Source organism: Pollicipes pollicipes, unplaced genomic scaffold (genome assembly GCF_011947565.3).
Source record: "Pollicipes pollicipes isolate AB1234 unplaced genomic scaffold, Ppol_2.1 Scaffold_5724;HRSCAF=6776_pilon_pilon_pilon, whole genome shotgun sequence".
NCBI lineage: Eukaryota > Metazoa > Arthropoda > Thecostraca > Pollicipedomorpha > Pollicipedidae > Pollicipes > Pollicipes pollicipes.
The window spans coordinates 40,709,939-40,732,025 of NW_023596746.1; the positions used below are offsets into that span (position 1 = coordinate 40,709,939).

At 60.6% G+C, this 22,087-nt stretch overlaps 1 protein-coding gene across 1 annotated transcript in view; it reads right to left on the minus strand.

Annotated features, from left to right (window-relative positions):
- The window catches only part of LOC119103044 (midasin-like), a gene marked incomplete at its 3' end in the record, with an annotated part of 116,680 nt that overhangs the window by 81,946 nt on the left and 12,647 nt on the right, over nt 1–22,087 (minus strand). Inside the window, 16 exon segments of the mRNA XM_037226494.1 lie at nt 1,091–1,288; nt 12,794–12,916; nt 13,433–13,644; nt 14,071–14,225; nt 15,229–15,378; nt 16,126–16,295; nt 17,026–17,150; nt 17,603–17,750; nt 18,333–18,511; nt 19,036–19,161; nt 19,439–19,549; nt 19,899–20,043; nt 20,513–20,659; nt 21,057–21,265; nt 21,518–21,548; nt 21,550–21,759. Of these exon segments, the coding sequence (XP_037082389.1) occupies nt 1,091–1,288; nt 12,794–12,916; nt 13,433–13,644; nt 14,071–14,225; nt 15,229–15,378; nt 16,126–16,295; nt 17,026–17,150; nt 17,603–17,750; nt 18,333–18,511; nt 19,036–19,161; nt 19,439–19,549; nt 19,899–20,043; nt 20,513–20,659; nt 21,057–21,265; nt 21,518–21,548; nt 21,550–21,759 (2,439 nt within the window).

Here is a 22,087-nt window from a genome sequence, read left to right on the forward strand (position 1 = left end):
GGCCGGGGGTGGCCGCCGCCGGAAGACCTCTGGCCGGGGGTGGTCGTCCCTGGCGCGACGGAAGACCTCTGGCCGGAGGTGGCCGTCCCGGCCCCACCGGAGGACCTCCGGCCGGGGGTGGCCGTCCCTGGCGCGACGGAAGACCTCTAGCCGGGGGTGGCCGTCCCGGCCCCACCGGAGGACCTCTGGCCGGGGGTGGCCGCCGTCGGAGGACCTCCGGCAGGGGATGACCGTCCCCGGCACCCCCACGGAACCTTTAGCCGGCCTCACCTGGCACCGGCGCAAGTCTCGCCGGCTCAGTCCGCCGTCCACCGCCCTGTTCAACGGCCGGAAGCTTCGCACCGCCCACCAACGGGCCCCGGCCGTCAGCGATTTACGGCGCCCATAATGCCCACGTGCGGGATCACCATAATGTTGCTTGGTCACGGGTTGAGTGAAAATGCGGTCCCCACGCTCGCGGAGTATGATTGCCTACAACAGACTATTTCTGATATTACTAGCTTATCTTATTTGCCCATTTCAAAGACTCCGTCGTTGGTATGAAGCTTTCGCAAAGTTGATTACACTCGGCGCAGCAAATCTTGAAGGCAAAATATTCATCTTGTAATGTTTGCAAGTCGGATAGAAAACCAAATAACGGACGCGGATGAAAGGCTGAGGAACCCCTCTTACTCATACGCAAAAGTTCCTCGAGCGGTCTACGAATTCTCGGAAGCCTCCCACTGCGGCAAACTACAGACGGACAATGGCACGTGCGCGCTCGCAGCAGCCGTCGCTGTGTGAGGTTTGAGGACGGCCGAGTCGGGCACGGCCAGGGATGCGACGGGTGGGAGTACGGCGGCATCGTCTCCACAGCAGCGCGTAAGACGAATCGCAACATAGGTGATCGATGAGGACTTGCCGTAGTGTGGCCAGCAATACCTGAACCGTCACTGACGCTTCCACGCTGCACCAGCCGAGTGATCGGCACAGGTTCTTGTGCTCAAGTCCCGCATGACCACATGCTACATGTTACATGTCACATGTCACACGTCACACAATCCACACATTACGTGTAACACGTCACACATCACACCGAGCGCCGTCTCACCTGTGTGAAGCGGTTGAGGAAGGACTTGGGCAGGCCCTTGCGCGCGCCGCCCTCGTGCAGCGGGTTCTGGCATGCGAAGATGCGCGTGACGCCCCGTTGGAGGGCGAACGTGCGCCCCAGCTCTGGCACGAACACCGAGCCGCGGTGGTCCAGACAGGCGTTCAGGCCCTCCAGCACCGACTGTGACGCCAGGTTCAGCTGTCGGCGGCGAAAGGTCAGAGTCACACCAGGTCAGGCCGTGGCGGCGAGAGGTCAGAGCCACATCAGGTCAGGCCGCGGCGGTTAGAGGTCAGAGCCACACCAGGTCAGGCCGCAGCGGTAAGAGGTCGGAGCCACACCAGGTCAGGCCGTGGCGGCGAGAGGTCAGAGCCACACCGGGTCAAGCCGCGGCGGAGGGACGTCAGAGCCACACCATATCAGGCCGTGGCGGCGAAAGGTCGGAGTCGCACCGGCAGGTCAGGCCGCGGCGGTGAGGGGTTGGAGCCGCACCGGCAGGTCAAGTCGTGGACGCCGCGCAGCGCAGCGGCCCCGCGCCGGCGGACCGGTACACGGCGACAGCAGGCTCAAAGACACGTGGTCAGCCCTGGAGGCCCATCGGGCACGTAAGACGAGGGATGAGGCCCTGTGGCACCGTGGCCGACCGTGCGTGACCGCCGCATGGCCACGCCGGCGTCTGGAGCGTCCGACTCGCCCCTGTACGCCCCCGGCCAGGGCGCGGACGCGATGGCGCCTTGTTCGCACCCTTATCCGGGGTGTCCCGCCCGGCTCAAACGAGCCGCGGCCATCAGTAATGAGTCATTGATTACGGAACGCCCGCCAAAAGGATCGGCCCAAAAGCCCGCCCGCCCGGGGAGCTATCGGCACTGATGACGGGCCCATTAATCTGAATGAGGGATAGATCCATCCACCACAAATATTTGCAGGGTTCAGGCGAGCGTCGATTCAAAGATTTTGAATCAATACGAATGTTTGGCCTTGGTGACACAGATTGCTTTGTCCCTTATTTTGAATCGGGTAGGTTAGACGTCTTGTCATTTTAAGAACACTGACCGTGTCAAGTCAATGCTTGCTTGACAACGTCGTTTAAGCAGCACTTACTGCCTACTGAAGGTCGATGGTTGTCAGAATAAGAACTGCTTACCCATAATGCTACAAAACAGAAGCCTAAAACATTTTTACTTACAACAAATGCATATGCACAGTACGCATGATGACAGTGCATACCTAACAGTGGCGCTATATGAGGGCGTAGTTCAGGAAATGCATACGTGTTGTGTTTACAACGCATTAAGTGCCTGTTGTAGTCCAACAGCCTGTATGTCAAAGAATGGCGAAAGCATACCTACTGCTTTCGAGCAGCATGATCGGCAAATGGCGAACAATCCAATCCCGCAGCAGCAACGGAGTAGGTTTAAAGTACTCCCTCCCCTTCCTCGAGATTGCAGTTCTGAGGATATCCTCTTCAGTATTTCAGGCAGAGCTACGAAACTTTCAGTACTTGACAGGTGATTGACTTTTCGCACACTTGACGGAGAAATAACCGATGGTATGCCAGCCAACTAAGTCGCGACGTCGCTAGGGGAGGCATGGAATGCGGTTATCGCCTGAAGCGCAGCTCTTCAGGCGCGCCCTTCACCTTGCCCTGTGTTTATGTAATTCGTCGGGTGACTCGACGGCTGGTTTTGGTCAGCAATGACACGGAAGGTTGAGCCAGGTCATCAGAGGCTATGTGAGGTCAACTGGTAGATGTCGAAGAAGAATCATTGTCAAGCCCATTTGTGATTAACCACCCGGCTTAGCTGCTACGTTTCGAAACCACGGCACGAATCACACACGTTGTGTTACCCTAAGGACGATGAATTGAGATCAGATGAGACAGCCTGGCCTTGATGTTTGACATTCGTTAGCATTATGGTAGGAATCTGATGCAATAGAACTGATTATTTTATCTGGCGTTGGTTGAAAAGTTATATGGCAATTACTACAGATGCTCCAGAGCGTTGAAGTCAATCAAAGATTTTGCGGATCCATTATTCATTTGACAGTGACTTGAGGGACAGGTGTCTCATTACGAATGTTGGAAGTATCACCTAAATGTTTCAGGTGGGAATGGTCATGGGTATGGACTGTCATTTCAAGCTTTCCGGTTGCATAGCTGAAATCGCACATGCTGAGATGTCTGACATACCACCAAGTGTTGCCCCTCACCCCCCCCCCCCCCCACACCCTCTCCCATGAAGCGGTGGTGGGTGGCGAACTATCTCAGACCCGGTGGCGACTTCACAGACTGAGGCAGGCAGAACAGCTACCGGACTACGCTACAGCTACGGAGCCAGGCACTTCACGTCGATGGCTTCCCGCTTCGAGAATCTTCGTCGAAACCGGGCCCCGAGTTTGTCTTAAGTCAACTAGCCGGAAATCCGCGGACTTTGGCGGGCCGGCCAGTCAGTGTTTCGTCAGTCTTGTATCCAAGCAATCGCTGAAGGCGTCGCCGCCATACGGCTTTCAGCACCAAAAACAAAGTACTTAAGTAGTTGTGTTGAACGCTTTCAAAATATTTGCATGCCAGCCCTCTGATGGGCCTTGATTTTCTTGCCGTGTTGCGATGTGATGGACATCTCACCCTCTCATTCGATTACCGCGGAAGACACGAAGTCCGCAGACACGGATGTACAGTGCACCTGTACAACACGGGTTGAAACAGACCACATCCGGACACGGACGAGAGTCGCGACGACACGAGGCACGGAGGAAACCACAGGTAATGGCATCAGCGAACTCTGGGTCGGCGCCATCCACTGAAGTCGGTCATGCGCATGCGGCCCCGAACAGGGAATCAGCCGGCATTCATACGTTGTTAGGCATTGTCGTCAAATGCCCTCAACGGAACACAACCGAAGCTACCAGCTACACACAGAGGATTCTCTCATCTGCGCACCATGGCAGCTTTCACGCAAAGAACTGCAAACACTAAAAAATATGCTGGCCAACAAGCAATTGTCATGCAAACAAACTGGAGCTCCAACAAAAACCCATTCCACGAGGCCTTAATTAAGACACACTGCAAAAGGACGGGAGGTAGACAAACACAAACGCCGGAAGCGCACCACAAAAACCAAACGAGTGAGATTTACCAAGCTGACAAGACGTTGCCAAAAACCGTATTAAAAGCGTGACATCTTTGAATGAAGACAACGAGGTTCAAACGATTACCCTCCAGAAAATGACGCAATCTAACCTGACAATAAATGATATCGAAAACACAGAGCAAGCTGAGAGTTGCAGATATCACACATACCTACAAATGCATAAGCGAAGATTGCATGACTAGAAGCTGTATGGATTGCACACATGATCCCTCACTCTCTCCCTCTCTGCCGCCTGGCCTGCCACCTACAGTCCGCGGCCCATTCTACAACGAACAGAGGAAGTCAATAGCCGCGAGCTTACTTGACCTGAACTCGCGGAGAACACAGCCATCCTCGCTTACGGGAGCGAACGTCAGAAACTCCATATCACATTTAGGAACTTCTATCAATTGCGTACGCCATGGCTGTTTTCGCCTTCCCGGTGAACCAGCCATGTGCTACCTTTCGTGAATGAACAGTTTGATTATGTAAATACGAGGTCTCTCAGTATTGTATCTCTGTTCACTTCCGTATCGCATATACGATGTAACTAATATACAGACGCCTAAGCAAATGCAAGGTTGCGAACTATAGTCATGAACAAAGTGCATAGTACTTGTCTCCACGAAGGATTGCGGTGCAAAACTTCTGAAAACTTTTAAAATCCTTTTCTGTGTTCATTTTCTAGCCACATACCTTGCATGAGCGATGTTCGGCAAGAAACGTTTCGCAAAGGAGTAAAACCACGCTTGTAAATACGCGTAATTTGAAAAGATCGTGGTTGGATGGCTATACGCAAGATCATGCTTTGATGGACAGGTGCGATGTCAGATCCCTCCCTACCGAAAATTTTCAGCCCTTATGAAAAACGTGAGGTGGTATATCTGACGCAGACGCGACAAAACCAACACACATATCCTTGTAGTGGCCCTGTTCACAGGTATGCAGTACTTACAGAGCTCACAGTACCTACAGAGCTTGCTTACAGTACTTACAGAGCTGACAAGACTTACATACCTCAACATGATCCAAGACGAATGATCCTTGAATGACATGATCCCCAAAGTCCGCCTTCCTCCATACAGCATCGACGAAAACAATAAGGCGGCGCTGATCACCAGGCCTATTCTCCTAGAATTTGGGCCGAACTGAAGGCAGGGGGAATGTCTAAAGAAGGTCTCTTTCAATGAAAAAAAACTTATTTTTACTTGGATACATGTGGCCTGCCTCTTGTATGTTGATGAAATTGCATGAAAACAATGTTTTCCTTGTCAAAAAGGTTATCATTTGCTAAAATTTCATAGAAACATTCCTAAACTTATCAAAAACTTGTAATCAATTGGTCCGACGTGAAAACGGCTAATACAGATTCCCATGGTTCTATCAAATCATAAGTGAACTTTCACCTTGATAATGTGCTGCGGCTGACGAAACGTCAGAAAAAATTCCTTTGGGACCCGGTTTTATTAAGTTCATTCTGCAGGTTATTTTCTCTTTTTTCTTCATCACAACACCAGGAGCTTGGAGCGAAATATAAATGGGAGTCAAAAGACAACGAACCCACGCGGCGCCCTCGTGTTCCACTCAGTCGAGCTTAGATATCATTTGCGTGGCGATAATGCTGATATCAGTTATCACCTAACTCGCCCCAGATCTCACAGAACCTGACTGGCAACCATTGGAGGGAAACCCAACTGAAGGTAACGGAGCCGGCCGCCATGGTCAGCTTCCGGTCATAACGGCAACCATGGAATGTCATCTGAGTCCGGGCGCGTACCTGGGCGGCCGGCCTCCCTACAGACGCGAGTTCCCCCCCCCCCCCCCGCGTGCTCCCGACGGCTTCATCTAACGGCGCGCCATCAGCGCGTGGTCCCAGCACTAGCGCCAGACCGTGGTTCCAGCGAGGGCGCCAGACCGTGGTCCCAGCACCAGCGCCAGACCGTGGTCTAAGCGAGGGCGTCAGACCGTGGTCTCAGCACCAGTGCCAGACCGTGGTCCAAGCGAGAGCATCAGACCGTGATCCCAGTGTGTGTGGGGGGGGGGGGGGGGGTTCTGCGGTGGGCGACGAGAGCGGCGGCCAGGCATCCGCGTACGTCGACCACCGCAGAACCCCCTCCCCCCCCCCCCCACCAGCATAATACCGTGGTCCCAACACCAGTGCCAGACCGTGGTCCTAGCGAGAGCGCCACACAGTCGCCCCAGCGCCGGTACCAGCACGTCCGCTGAAGACCCAAGACCCTAAGACCCTAAGCCGTCCTTCAGTACGGCTTCTAAACTAAATCAGCCCTATCGGAGGGCGCCAGCTGTCCGGGACAGCGGCGTCACCCGGACGCCAGATCCGGAGGCGCGAGCGGCGCGCCGCTCGGCCGGGACAGCTTTATCGGCGCGCGGCGCGCAGCCGTCGTCGCCACGGTCATCCAGCAGCACCGAGCGCCCTGAATGAGACGCGCCGCCGCGCTCGGCGGCGATTTACGGCTGGGCGGCGGCGCGGCGTCAGCGGCATGCGCCGGGCGCGCGCCGAGGCCGGCGGGGCTGACACGCCGGCGCGACACCGGCGGCCGCCTCTCCACACACGCCGCTGCTTTATGGCGCAGTAATTGGTCCGAGGTAACGAATGGGGTGTTTTACACTGCATGCAGTCATTAGTCAGAATGGTCGACCCGGCAGCTTGCGAGAACATTATTTACAACGGATGGCATACATTTGCTGTTGAACGCACAACGCGGTAGCAAATTGAAAACCATGAATTTTTAAATGTTCGCCTGTGATCTCCCAAAACATCATGAAAGTTATAAGCTTATCAGTCACCATGCACTTCGAACGCCGCATGACGGCGATGAGCGAGGGCGGAGCGCAGCGATCTTCTCTGCTGCGGAAGCCACGCCTACTGACCGTTCTGACGGCCGGTTATCAAACTAGATCTCACCGGAACTATCTGCCCCAGCACCGAAAGGCCTCATAAAACGGCCGTCTAGCAATATCTCCATAGTCACACGGTTTTACATCTCTCTAAACTGCTCTCAGACCTTGCTCCGGCCCGAACTCAGATCCCAAGAACGAAGATGTAATAAAATGGCAATGGGGCGGAATTGGACTTCTGTGAAGTCACGTGACCATTGGGAATAAAATTATTCGATAGCCAGATCACCGACGCCCAACTGGACAAACGTATGTGTGGTGACTGTCAGCCCAGCGTCCAGCTGACCGCAGCCATGTTTAGGAGCCATCTCATCTGACTGTTATGTGATGATCCACATATGATACATTGATTCTGAACAGCTGACTGCTAAAGCGTGATTTGCGGGGCAGTTCTAAGAACGTGCCTCATACCCGTACATCTGACCGCCACCCCTGGTGCCCGACTGCTACGGGATGGTTTTCAGAGGGGCTCCCTTTACCTGACTGCCACACAGCGAATCTCAGCGATCCTCTCGCTATAGCAGACTGCCGCTGACTGATCCCCAGGGGCTCTCCATCTTCGGAGGCACACTGTTAATTAACCGCTGTAGCGCTCAGCAATGAGCCCCCTCCCCCTCCCGTAGCTGACTTTCCAGCCGCGCGGCGCCAGTCTTCACGAGCGAGCCGCTCCGGAGCATGGCCCGGAGCCTATACCACAGGGAGCGGCCCGGCACCGCGTCGGCGGCCGGCGTGCCCGGGCGGCGCGGGGCGACAGCTTGGTCCGCGCAGCCGGGGAAGGTCAGCCGCGTGGATGGCCCGACACGATGCTGATCTACGGCCGTGTCGAGCGGCGGCGCGAGCTGGCGGCTGACGATACCAGAGCCAATATCCCGTCGGCAAGATCAGGTCCGGCCCGACGGCGTCGGTCGTGGCCTGATCAACATGGAATCGGATGGCGATCCGCGCGCGGTGCAGGTGCTTGACGCACGCAGACCACCACGTGAGCGGGCGGACCGTGACGGGCCAGCTGTCCAGACAACCGCGCCGCCTGGCGAAGGCGGTCTGGCTGTGACGCTTCCTAAAAACGCGGCAAAATGCTAGCAATTCGCAGAGACTACATGGATCTAAAATAGAATCACGATGTACCGGGAGCAGGGCTGCTGTTGACAATAACGCGGCGCCACACATAACTTCTGGAGCACGTTCTCGGAAGATCTCAGATAAGAACTATCTACATGTGTTTGCGTTTCTCAGACATTAAGCCCACATTAACTGGCAGCCTGCCAGCTAGGATGACACAAAACACAACCGGCGCGTCATTTTTGACTCAAAACAAAAACACCACGTGGTGAAAATACCAAAAGACATTGACAAAGCGGCCTTTACCCTTCACGAATACAGACCTGACTACACCACCTGGAGAAAATCGGCCAGAGCATACCGGGCTGACGTAGAACGAACGCAACCCGCGTCACATGCATCACCATGATCGGCCCGATGAGGTTCATTCAATGACCTCAAATGAATAAAAATAACACACAGCCGCCTGGCTGCCCCGATCTTAAACAACGCAGGCTCTCGAGCGTTGCCCGTCCGTCTGCCCCCTGCGCCTGCGCGCCCGTCCGCCTATCCCCGGCACCTGCCTGCCCGTCCGTCTGCCCCCGGCGCCTGCCCGTCCGTCCGTCTGCCCCCGGCGCCTGTCCGCCCGTCCGCCTGCTCCCGGCGCCTGCCCGCCCATCCGTCTGCCCCCGGCGCCTGTCCGCCCGTCCGTCTGCCCCCGGCGCCCGCCCGCCCATCCGTCTGCCCCCGGCGCCTGCCCGTCCGTCCGTCTGCCCCCGGCGCCTGCCCGCCTGCTCCCGGCGCCTGCCCGCCCATCCGTCTGCCCCGGCGCCTGCCCGCCCATCCGTCTGCCCCGGCGCCTGCCCGCCGTCCCGCCTGCTTCCCGGCGCCTGCCCGCCAGTCTGTCTGCCCCGCCCCGTCCGTCTGCCCCCGGCGTCTGCCCGACTCATCCGTCTGTCTGCCCCGCCCCGTCCGCTCTGCTCCCGGCGCATGCCCGCTCATCCGTCTGTTGCCACGCCCGTCGTCTTGCACCGGAGTCTGCCCGCTATCCGTCTGTACGAGTGGAGCTCTGACCCGTCGCCACCCCACCGGCAGGGACGAGCCGACGGTGATGTACGGCCGCGGCCAGACGCATTTATTTGCGCCGGCCGTACCCCCTGTATGATATGAATGCCCGAGCCGGGCAGGGACGGTGCGCTCATGGACTCGTGCCTCTCCGGCCGACGACCAAGCCGGACAGCCGGGCGGCGCCGTATCCGCCGCCGGGCCGCCGCGGCACGGGACGGCACGCGTGCGTCTGCGGCGACGCGCCGCCGCTTGTCCGTAATGAGCCGGCAGACGCGCCGAGCTGAGCAGCGGCGGCCTGGACTCCAGGCGTGCCGGTGAGGCGAACGCCGCCCTAGCTCCGACCCCACGCCTGCTGCAGACTCCCCGGGATCACCACGAGCGCCTTGGTCGGTTGGCAGGGCGGCGTCAGCGGAATCTTGCGAGCTCGCACTGTATTCGTGTGACCCATTGAGAGCGACTGCGAGAATACCAGCTGAATACTGCGGCTGTCGGTACACACATCAGCAGACGTCGCCTTACACCACAGACGCGTCTGGTCGCCGCCTTCGCGGCTCAGCATCACTGCTCTGAGCCCTGATCCGGCGTTATCGACACCGGCCGCCTGCGTCACAACCGCCCGGCCGGAGCTCCCGGCTCCAGTTACGGTCGTGCGCCGACAGCCGGCGGCAGCGCGGCCCATACAGCGGCGGACCGCGGCACGGCGGAGGGCGCGTCACACCTGCCGCCGACCGATGGCGCGGCGGCGATCAGCCGGGGACGACTGAGGCGGCGCGGGACCGGCCGCCCGGACACGCAGCGGTCGGACCTGGGTCCGGGCGGCGGGCTGGCCGGCCGGGCGGCGCGTTCCGGATGCCAGACCGGAGATCGGACAGCCGCGAATTGGTCGATGCCCCCAGTTCGACCGCCAGCTGGCGGCATCTGAGATTGGCGTCCACGGGCGTCCGCGGACGGTCAGGCGGTGCGCAGCCGCAGCTCGGTGTGATGAGTCGCACATGGGACGTTGCAAACAAAACATATCAGTTCTTGCGTGCTATGGCGCACTCAACTTGACCTCCAGGTACCGTGGATGTTCACTGAAATGTTCATTGTGTTTTCGTCTTCATCGATATGCCGGAATATTCAGCAGTACTACACGGTGAAGTTGTTATCTGTACGGGCGCATGCAACCAAAACGTGGTGGCAACATGGAAATAAATTTTCCTAACTGGTCGAAAGCTCCCCACAAGCATTGCCACGCGGCAAATGTGTAAACAAGGACAACGGCCTAGTGGCCGTGATAACCGGATATATGGAGTCGATTGAATAGCCGTGATCGCCGTGATAACGACTCTCAATGCAGCGGCTAGCAAGTCCAATCAGGCCTAAAGCCTAACCACTAAGTTCTACCACCTCACACTAAGCTAGCTGGAGCAGTGGAAGCAAGCCCAGCCAGCTTTTGCCGTCTCCACTCCGGGCCGCTACCACCTGCGGAGTTGGCCAGCGTACCATGTTTACAATGTCTGAAGACGACAGTAATCAGGGGGCGCCGTCGACGGCGGCGGCGGAAGCGCCGGCGTCGACGCCTCCGCCGCAGAGCCGGCCGCCGGACGGGGGCGCGGCCGCCACAGAGCGCGGCTTCGCCATGAACACGGCCGGCCGCTATCAGTCGCGCCGCTCCGTCGGCCACGCGTTCGAAGCCATCGCCAAACAGGACATGCAGGTGCGCACGGAGACGCGGCGCGGCAGCGTACAGCAGGGCGGCAAGGGCCGCGGCCGGCGCCGTTCCGTGGCCATCCCGGAGATTCACTTCGAGGTGACGACGCAGCCCGCCAGTGGCCCGCAAGCGGACGGGTCCGACCCCACCGCCAAGCTGAAGGACATGCTGCACACCAACAAGAAACGCCGCCAGTTTCTGGAGGCGATGCGCGACCAGGTGAAGGACGAGACCCACCAGGAGCTGCTGAAGGCGCATGGCGACATTCTGGCGCGCACCATCCCGCCGCAGATGACGCTCGAGCTGTACCGCGAGGTGGCCCCCATCTTGGACACCTGCGTGCGGGCGTACACGCGCAGTCTCGGCCGCAACCACCGCATGACGGCCGAGTGCATCGAGCGCCACAGCGACTGTGTCCAGCGGCTGGCGCAGCTGGAGCTGATGCATGCAACGCACGATGAACCCGAGCCGTAGCGGCGCTGGCGCTGGCGCTGGCGCTGGCACTGGCACTGGCACTGGCACTGGCGCTGGCACTGGCACTGGCGTCGCCGGCGGCCGGGCGCCCGGTGCCGCAACACTGCTCCACCCTGCGTAGCGGAGGGGCAGCCACCGAGTCCAAGCCCAGCCAGGCCCGTCAGACCTTCGGCGTTGATTGCCATTTGTTGCTATTATGTACCCACGAAACAGCCGTATGTTCCAATACACACGCATCACACATCAGATGCTTATGATTTCCGCCCCCGTGAATTGTTTATCTAGATTTCCCATAAAGCAATCCACGGAGAGCACGAGAAAGGAAAAACAAATTCAAAATCCATTCATGCAAGCATCATGTTTATGTGTTGTCTGAACGCGTTGTAAGGTGGTCCATGGTAAAACCATCAACGCTTTGGAGGCTCTCAATAAACATCCAGCTAATCCGCACCGTTTACATTGCCCAGCCCCGTAGCTTTGTAGCGGCGTAGTTAAGCTCGCCCCGTCTCCTGTTCAACGAAGTGTAGCTTGCCCTGTCTCCTGTTCTATGTGGTGTAGCTCGCCCCGTCTCCTGTTCAACGTGGTGTAGCTCGCCCAGTCTCCTGTTCAACGATGTGTAGTTCGCCCCGTCTCCTGTTCTATGCGGTGTAGCTCGCCCCATCTCCTGTTCGACGTGCTGTAGCTCGCCCCGTCTCCTACTCAACATGGTGTAGCTCGCCCCGTCTCCTGTTCGACGTGGTATAGCTCGCCCTGTCTACTGTTCAACGTGGTGTAGCTTGTCCCGTCTCCTGTTCAATGTGGTTCAACCCGCCTCGTCTCCTATTCACTGTGGCTCCTTGACCCCGGTAATCCAACGTAGTCCAACCCGTTACCCCAGTCCAGTGCGGTCCAAAACCGTCATACACGCCTAGCGCGATCCGACCCGTCATCCATGTCCAGCATAGTCCAACCACCCACCCACGTCCAGCGCGGTCCAACTATCCACACACGTCCATCGTAATCTAGCCCTTCTCCCGTTCTGTGTTGCACGCTGTTTAAATGTTTGTTTTGAGTTACTTAATAGCTGATGTTCAACCGATTTGCTCGCCGCCCGATGCAAACACCCAAGTGCTGCTATTCCTTTCACCGGATCATTTTGAGTTCTTTGTCCGACAGTACGGCTTCAGCATATTTCCATACGAAGCAGCCCAGTTGTCCCGCGTCATTCTGCCACAGAGCAGCTGCTGCTCTCTGGCCAGGTACCAGCCGACCATCGCGGCCACGGCCGGTCAAACAGCCGCTGATTCTCTGGAACCCGAACTAGGGGCCAGTGGGCGGCCAGTCGCCGACCGTCCGTCAGCGGGGCGCACGCGGCGCCCGGTGCCACCACGCAGCTGCGCTCACCTCGTCCAAGACGACCCAGTGTCCGGCCTTGAGTGCCTGCAGCAGCGGTCCGTCGCGCCAGGCGAACTGTCCGCCGCGGCCGCCCTCCACCGGCAGGTCGGCCCCGAACAGGTCAGACACGTCCTGCGGGGGGATATACCGTCACGTTTGAGAAGCAGACACAGCTGAAATGATACAGAACACATCCGACACATTCGCTGACGCAAAGGCGCGACCGAGGCGGTGTGGCCAGGCTCTCACGTCAGCGGTGGCGCGACCGAGGCGGTGTGGCCAGGTTCTCACGTCAGCGGTGGCGCGACCGAGGCGGTGTGGCCAGGTTCTCACGTCAGCGGTGGCGCGACCGTGGCGGTGTGGCCAGGTTCTCACGTCAGCGGTGGCGCGACCGAGGCGGTGTGGCCAGGTTCTCACGTCAGCGGTGGCGCGACCGTGGCGGTGTGGCCAGGTTCTCACGTCAGCGGTGGCGCGACGGAGGCGGTGTGACCAGGTTCCTCACGTCAGCGGTGGCGCGACCGAGGCGGTGTGGCCAGGTACTTACGTCAGCGGTGGACCTTCCGTCCGATAGGAGAGGTCACCAGTCGGCCGGTGATGCGCCTGCTGACATGGATCACCCGCGAGACACCACTTTCACAGCGGACGTACCGTCTGGTCGGAGAGGTTGATGCGGGTGAGTCGGTGTCCGGAGGCGCGCGCCAGCGCCGCCACCAGGCTCGTCTTGCCCACGCCGGGGCTGCCCTCCAGCAGCACCGGCTTGGTCAACTGCAGCGCGCGAAGCAGGCGACGCGCGTTCTCGGCCGGTGTAGACGCCGTCAGGCTGAACACGCCTTCCAGCGAGACGGCCGGCACATCCGAGCCTGCCGCAGCGCCGCCGGCGGCATCAGAGGCAGCTCAGGTCAGACCTCACAGGCGGAGGACCGAGAGGACGGCGGGGTCGCGGGCAGAAGACCCCGAGAGAGCAGGCACCGCGGCCGTGGCACAGCGCAGGCCAGCCGCCGCCAGCAGACGGGCCACGGCGCCACGCTGCTAGACGTCGGGTGGGGGAGAATAACGGGGCTACGCGACGACGCAATGATTCCATAGCGTAAGCGCAACATCTGCCGAACAACATCGCAAAACGCTCTTGAAAATTACGCAATGCCACACAACTAAAGCTTGGGGAAGGCGCACGATTTATTTGAGCCACGAGAAAATCACCGAGCACCAGCCACTTGAGCTGTAATTACGCGTCTGTAGACTGACGGCGCCGGACGCTGCCGGCTCACGGCGGCTGATCCACGAACCTTTCGCGATCACGAACGGGGCGAACCCGAACTGTGCGTCGCTGTTGACGAGCTGGCCGTCAAGCTCGAGCGCGACGCCAGCCTCGTCCGACCAGCGCGCCATCTGGTCCGTCAGGTGGCGCAGGCACTCGTCGCGCGCCGCCCGCAAGGAGGTGCTGCCGATGACACAGCGTCAGCCGCCCGTGCACACGGCCCGGCGTCCGGCGAGCCGGCCGGGCCAGATGTGCGACGGGGCGGCGAGGCCGACGGCAGGGGGGGGGGGGGGGGGGGCACCCACAAGAACGAACAGGAGCACGTACAGGAGCTTGAGGAGCGCGGCATATCCAAGTGGAGAATACTAAACTGTAAAGCGCGGTGACATGCACATCCAATGCAAGCAGCATGTCACTTCCCTGTCTCCCCGGCCTTTATAAACACACAGGGCACACAGACTAACAGCAGTCACGCCTGCGCCACGGGCTCCCAGCCACTGAGCAGCTGAGACGGCGCGTCGCCCGGCGCCCGCCCAAACACCGGCACAACCCAGAGACCCCCCCCCCCCCCCCTCCGGAAGCGACCTCAACAAGTCATCTGGAAATCTGAGACCGCAAAACCGCAATACTGGCCGGACAAGGCCTCTCCAGCAGGCCTCGGCCAGTGGTGACCAAGCCCAGGTCAGTCCGTCCGACGCGGGCGGAGGCCGCCGGCCCAGCCGAGCGGGGCGCAGGCGCGCCAGTGCCCGTCAGTCAACAGCCGCCGTCCGCCGGCGTTCCGCTCGGAGGCCGCCGGCCCAGCCGAGCGGGCGCAGGCGCGCCAGTGCCCGTCAGTCAACAGCCGCCGTCCGCCGGCCCAGCCGAGCGGGGCGCAGGCGCGCCAGTGCCCGTCAGTCAACAGCCGCCGTCCGCCGGCCCAGCCGGGCGGAGCGCAGGCGCGCCAGTGCCCGTCAGTCAACAGCCGCCGCCCGTCGGTGCTCCGCTCGGAGGCCGCCGGCTCAGCCGAGCCGGGTGCAGGCGCGCCAGTCCCGTCAGTCAACAGCCGCCGTCCGCCGGTGTTCTGCTCGGAGGCCGTCGGCTCAGCCGAGCCGGGCGCAGGCGCGCCAGTGCCCGTCAGTCAACAGCCGCCGCCCGTCGGCCCAGCCGAGCGGAGCGCAGGCGTGCCAGCGTGTGCCGGTCCTCTCACCTGGAGGAGGCCGGCTGGCCCGAGCCCAGGCCGTCCAGGAACACCAGGCACGCGCCGTGGATGTAGGCCTGCGGCACGGCCACACCAGAGTCGCCGGCCACGTTGATGAAGTTGACCCAGGCCAGGATGTCGCGGATGCTGACAGTGACCCTGAGCGACACGGCCAGGCGGTCAGTGCTGAGACTCTCGCCGAAGCGGTGCGAGGAGTCACCCATGCTGGGCGGGAATCCTGTGCACTCAGGGGAGCGGCGGCCCCGAGCCCGAGCACGTCGCGACGTTGGAAAGGTGAGAAGACCTTCAGACCTCTCAGTGACTTTTCAAATGTCAATAGCATTAAATCAGTCAATGTTTGGTGCCCTGAAATGGGCAAACATCTATAGGCTCCGTTCAAAGCTTCAATGTTGGGCCGATCGATGGAGTCGATTTCGTCTGCACACAGGCCCAGCGACGGATTTCCTCTGACATGACTTACTGAGAAACTGGAGGTTTTAAGCAGCCAAAACGGAAAATGAGCTCTGCTCTGGACGATATAGGGAACTACGTGATCAGCAAAACTAGAAACGTACAAAAACGACTGCCCGGCGCCTTTGACGCATCGGTGCATGCAAGCTTCGACGAGCCTAGATACGGTATATCTGACAGCTGCACCGTAATAAACCAAAGTAACAGCACACGTCGTCAACAGATCAGATGTGCGGCTGGTAGACGACAGCGTGTGCAAGATACATGTTACTCGAACTTAATCCACTAGCGTGTCGAAAAAACAATCCTAACGAAACCATCAGCTGTAGTCAGAATATCCCAACACGTGAGGAGTTCCCGATATCATACGCGCGTGTACGCCCACCAGCTGCCCCTCCCCGCTCCTCGTCCGCCCGCAGTCGGCCATAAGCTGACTTTTTGCCCGCGTCCGAGGCGGAGAACCACTGGACAAAGTCCATCATGATCTGGGCGAGCGAGGCGCTGCCGGCGCGCAGGTTGTGCGCGATGATGGCCTCCAGGTCGTTGCGGGAGCGCGACTGCGGACACCAGATCTCCGTGAACCGGTTCCGCAGCGCCGGCGACAGCTGAAACAGGCCAGCACGGGTGTCAGCTGACACCAGCAGCAGTGCAAGAGGACGGGGGTCAGGTGACGCTCGGAGCAGTGCAGGAGGACGGCGTCAGGTGACGCTCGGAGCAGTGCAGGAGGACGGCGTCAGGTGACGCTCGGAGCATTGCAGGAGGACGGGGGTCAGGTGACGCTCGGAGCAGTGCAGGAGGACGGGCGTCAGGTGACGCTCGGAGTGCGGGGACGGTCAGGTGACGCTCGGAGCAGTGCAGGAGGACGGGCGTCAGGTGACGCTCGGAACAGTGCAGGAGGACGGGCGTCAGGTGACGCTCGGAGCAGTGCAGGAGGACGGCGTCAGGTGACGCTCGGAGCAGTGCAGGAGGACGGCGTCAGGTGACGCTCGGAGCAGTGCAGGAGGACGGGGGTCAGGTGACGCTCGGAACAGTGCAGGAGGACGGGCGTCAGGTGACGCTCGGAGCAGTGCAGGAGGACGGCGTCAGGTGACGCTCGGAGCAGTGCAGGAGGACGGGTGTCAGGTGACGCTCGGAGCAGTGCAGGAGGACGGGGGTCAGGTGACGTTCGGAGCAGCGGATATGCCCGCAAAAAATTGACAGGTAGAATAGTTCCTACAGACACTTGACTTCTCGACCTCATTAGACCCCTGACGAGGTCGCATCTGGTTGCCTGACCCGTCACCAAGGACCAAGCGTCCGACCCAACAGGCGCCTTCGGACCCCGACGCCACCCACCTCCTTCTTGCCGTAGTCCCCGCCCGGGTTCATGGTGGCCACAAATCGGAACTCGCCGTCCGCCACCACCAGGTCGGAGCCGTCGCCGCCGGCCTTCTCCGCCAGCAGCAAGGTCCGCTCCGGCTCTGGAGGCGAGCGAAGGGGGAGAAGTCAGGTGGAGGCGGCGTGCCCGGACAGCACAGCCCGCCGCATAACTGGGCCTCGCTGGCAAAGGTAGGCGAAAGGTGACGGGAATCGTGGTGCTGAAGCAAAGGGCCGGGGTATGTCGACTTGGCGCCTTCAACAAATAAAACGCACATGATTCCATAGCCCGATTCGCGAAGCCATGAGCATTGATCGATGATCGCAGCTCTGTTATCCCGAAACAGCCGGCCGAATCCGCCAAACCGACGCAGTACGTGTGTCGTTCATCCTTACAACCGCGAAAGCCGCTCGCGGCACCAACCAAAGGCGCTCGCAGCACGAACCGGCAGCACTCTACTTCTGTGTATGAACCGCTCAGAACCCCACTTCACAGAGACTCTGTCGCCTCGCCGCCGGCCGGACCGGCCGCAGAGCCGGGGTCGGTCTCGCTCACCCAGCACGGAATTGAGCCGCTCCAGCACGCTGTCGTCCGCCAGCGAGATCTCGTCAGAGAGGAAGTAGTCGCCCCGCCGCATGGCCTCCACCAGCGGGCCGTTGACCCACTCGAAGAGCGCGCTCGCCTCCTCCTCCTCCTCCTCTCCCTGCCGACGAGGACCACGTCACGCCACGGCGCGTCATGTCACGTCGCGGAAACCTAACGATCACGCCACGTCACGCCACACCACGTCACGTCACGTCACGGAAACCTAACGATCGCGTCACGTCACGTCACGCCACGTCGCGGAAACCTAACGATCACGCCACGTCACGTCACGCCACGCCACGCCACGCCACGTCGCGGAAACCTAACGATCGCGTCACGTCACGTCACGCCACGCCACGTCGCGGAAACCTAACGATCACGCCACGCCACGTCACGTCGCGGAAGCCTAACGATCACGCCACGTCACGCCACACCACGCCACGGAAACCTAACGATCGCGTCACGTCACGTCACGCCACGCCACGTCGCGGAAACCTAACGATCGCGTCACGTCACGTCACGTCGCGGAAACCTAACGATCACGCCACGTCACGTCACGTCACGTCACGGAAACCTGACGCCATCTCGCGGGACTGCGGGCAGCAGGCGCGGACAGCGCGCCACTGACGCCACAGCGCACCCACACCCCGGAGGGCCCGGTCCGACGCGCGCGTGCCGCCTCCCCCGGCCGCCGGCTGACCTGTCTGTTGCGGACGGGCCGCAGCCCGCCCAGGAAGTCGGCGCCCTCGCTGTGCATGTGACAGTTGACGGTGTGGAGCTGGCGGCCGGCGTCGGCCGCCAGCAGCTGGCAGACGGTGGTCTTACCGCAGCCCGTGTCGCCCACCAGCAGAGCCGGCTCCCGGAACCGCAGCGCCTGGCCTGGTGACACCAGGTCACGCACGGGTCACACTCACACACATACATGGCTCGCATAAAGGCCACACGGTTTGCACGTGGGCCATGTGTCGGTTATAAATCAGTAATGCAAGGGAGCACAGTACGCATCATCCACAGGTTAATACTAGGGTCAACCATGGCTTGATTAGCAAAGCTACCGTGGGGGGCATCCACAGGTTTACACGAGACTCGACAAAGTCCAGCGACAAGACAAAACGTGACGGGCATTCCACCAAACCGGCGACAACGCAGCGGCCGGCGCAGGTATCGTCACGTGCACGACCCGTCTTGCGACATCGAAATGAAAAGCGTAGTCGTCCAATTCGCTATACATTGTCCATCTGCTCTGCACTGCAAACCAATCCTTGCCCGTTTACTAGGCGCTCAGAAGCAGCTGACCCAACATCCCATTGCTTCCGACAGACCAACGCCTCGGCGCGGTGTGGACAGGCCGGCGCCGGCGGTGTCCTGCCACCAGCCGCCGGTGAGCCTCGGCCAGGACGTACAGAGGAGAACGGCCAGCCGGCGAGTGCTGAAGGTCCACACCAGGTGCTGGAAGCCGAGCTCGCCGCTACGGCCCGACAGCAGCTGCTCCAGCACCGGTCGCGTCACCGGAGACGTCTTCTCGTGCACTGCGGAGGCGGTGCGGCGGCGCGTCAGGGCCGCCCTCCCGGCAGTGGCACACAGTCCAGTCACGCCGCAGCGGCCCCCAGCACGGCGGCCACACCACGGCGAGGCCGACACCGTTCGGATCAGACCGAGACACGCCTGTGGCAGCACTTTTTGACAGCAGCATGAGAGCACTTCACAAGGAAGATACCGTCAGCAACGGCAGGTGACGAGCAGCGGCTCACACACATACGACACACCGAGCAGAGGACGTGATCCCATCGGACGCTCCACACTCACGGGAGAAAAGGTTCTGCACGTCTACCGTCCGTTTGAAGTGTTTCTGCAGGGCGGCGGCAATGACGTCACACTCCTCCTCCTTCCGCACCCGGCCGGCCAGCACCAGATAGCCTGAGGGCGCGACCAGCTGGGTCAGCTGCCGACGCCACCGACAGCCAGCCGGCCACTGTATATGGCCACCAGCTGGCAGACTCTACATTCAGCTGGCACGAGCTACTGACTGGGACAGTACCCCTGCTCCTAGCAAGCTACGGCCGTCGCCATTTAGCTTCGGTCCACCGCCAGAACATGGACTTTATGATAAACAACGGAGTTCAGTGTGAATTGCGCTTCACACGACACGGTGTCCATTAGAACTCATCTTGAAAACAAACAATACCGGCCGGAGACGAGTAGCGGCGGCAGTCCCCGGACCCTCAGAAGTAGCGCCGGCGCGCCCCCAGCGGACCGCCAGCCGTACCTTCGTCCGCCACGTGCTGGTCCCAGTCGTAGAAGCGCGCCGCCTGCTGGCCGGCCAGCCGGTACCGCTCGGCCCATCGGAACAGGTCCCGGAGCGTGATGAAGCCCTGCTTGCCCTGGAAGACGCTGCTGCCGCGCCGCCGGGTCTGGCCGGGGAGCACGGGCGGAGGCGGTGAGGCCAAGCGGCAGTGTCAGGCGAACACACGGCTCGCTGCGAGTCATGGCACCAACACATGGCGATGTCTGACATGCCGTGCACTGCCACACCAGTAAAGCAAACATCGTGCTAGAGATCAACGCAGTGCGAGTACGTTTTCATAGTCAAACAACCTGGATGTGTGCGCGTCACCTGTTCAGTGCATAAATGCAACCCACCCGCCTGAGAATGATCCCAAAGGCTACACCTTACCAACTCTCCCTCCACACGCACACGATGCACCACCGGCCACCACAGAAAAACAGCATGGCTCCATCGACAGTGTCGCCCTAACTGAGAAGCTACACTCACCACGTACACCTCCTCCGGAGGCCGACGCCAGTCGACTACGGTGTCCCCTCCCCCTTATCCATATCACCGGTTCGGCCACGGCCAGGAGGCGTCCAGCGGCAGCTCACCTGCAGGTCCAGCAGCACGGCCACCATCTTGCGGCAGTAGCTGGCCGGCAAGTGGCAGCGCTCGTGCAGGATTATCTCCAGCTCGGGCGGCGGGATGTCGTCGAAGTGCAGCTCGATGAAGCGGTTGCGGAAGGCGCGGGACAGCATCTGCCGGGCGGGGAGCAGAGCGGGTCGGGGCCACGGTCCCCGTCTGAGCCCACATTTGACCCCTCTGCAGAGGGATCGGACAGGCTGCACGGTAGCAGGCAGCGGCCGGCGTCGATTCACAGCACCTCCCCGGAAACGTATCCAAATACAGTCACGTGCCCTTCCACCCGCATCAACGAGTGGCAATAGATCAACATCAATCACAACAGGCAATTTTCTGGGCCTCAAAAGACAGAGGTCCGCCAGCGGCCGACAGACCGATCCTCAGCCATTACCTGTTAAGAGTACATCTGCCCGGCTGGCATCACCTTGCGAACACGTCACCGGCACACCCTACCCGCGTGTCACCGCCCTCGGCTGCCCACGCGTCCTCGTCACAGGTCACGTGACTGCCCACCTTGCGTCCGCCGTACAGGCCGGGCGGGTTCTGCGTGGCGAACAGCACGAAGCGCGGGTGGGCGCGCACCACTGTCTGCGTCTCTGGGATGAAGAGCTCCCGGTTGTCGTCCAGCACGCGGTTCAGTGCCTCCAGCACGTCGGACGGCGCCAGGTTCAGCTCGTCCAGGATGATCCAGTGGCCGCGTCGCATCGCCTCCACTAGCGCCCCTGGCGGACGAGCGGGCAAATATCACGGCCCGGCCGCCGGTGGGAGCTGGCACGGTCACTACGGCAGCCAGACGTCCAGCCAGCGGTGAACAGTTGGCAAACACCGCCTCACTGTCGCGCCACTCGAGCACTTCCCACCAACTTCAATTCACCTAGAGACGCATTGATAATCGCCATCAACACTGCTCTCCAGCCTCACGGCCAACTCCCCTCCTCAGCCACCGTGCTGCAGACGGCACCGGTGTGACGTACCCTCCTGGAAGACGAGGCGGCCGTGAGCGTCCTGCGCCGTACGCGCCCACGTACTCCTGCAGATCGGTGTGCTCGTGGTTGTTGATGCGCACGCAGCGGTTGCCCGAGGCGGCGGCCAGGTAGCTGATGAGCGAGGTCTTGCCGACGGACGTCTCGCCCTGCAGCAGCACCGGCTGGCCGCCCAGCGAGACGGCGCGCGCCAGGTCACGCAGGTTCTGACGCACGGACGCCGTCAGCACGTACTGAAAAGGAGCACGCAGCAGCGGGTGAGCACACGGACCGGCGCGGAGTGGGGGCACGTGTCGTCACGTGCGGGCCAAAGCACGTGGTTAGTGCGTGCCATGACGTAACGAGCTGGAACAGAGCGAGAAGCATCGTAATGACGCCGCAGCGAAATACATCAGGCCTGCGTGTCATGGGAAAACACACGAACGGGTTACCAGAGGCTATGTTTAAAGCAATCTCAATCACTGCTAGATACACGAGGATCAAATGCCTCGCTTTGCACGATGGGGTCAGATGGAAAATACATATCTGATGTCCCCAAGATTCCAACATGTGAACGAACGA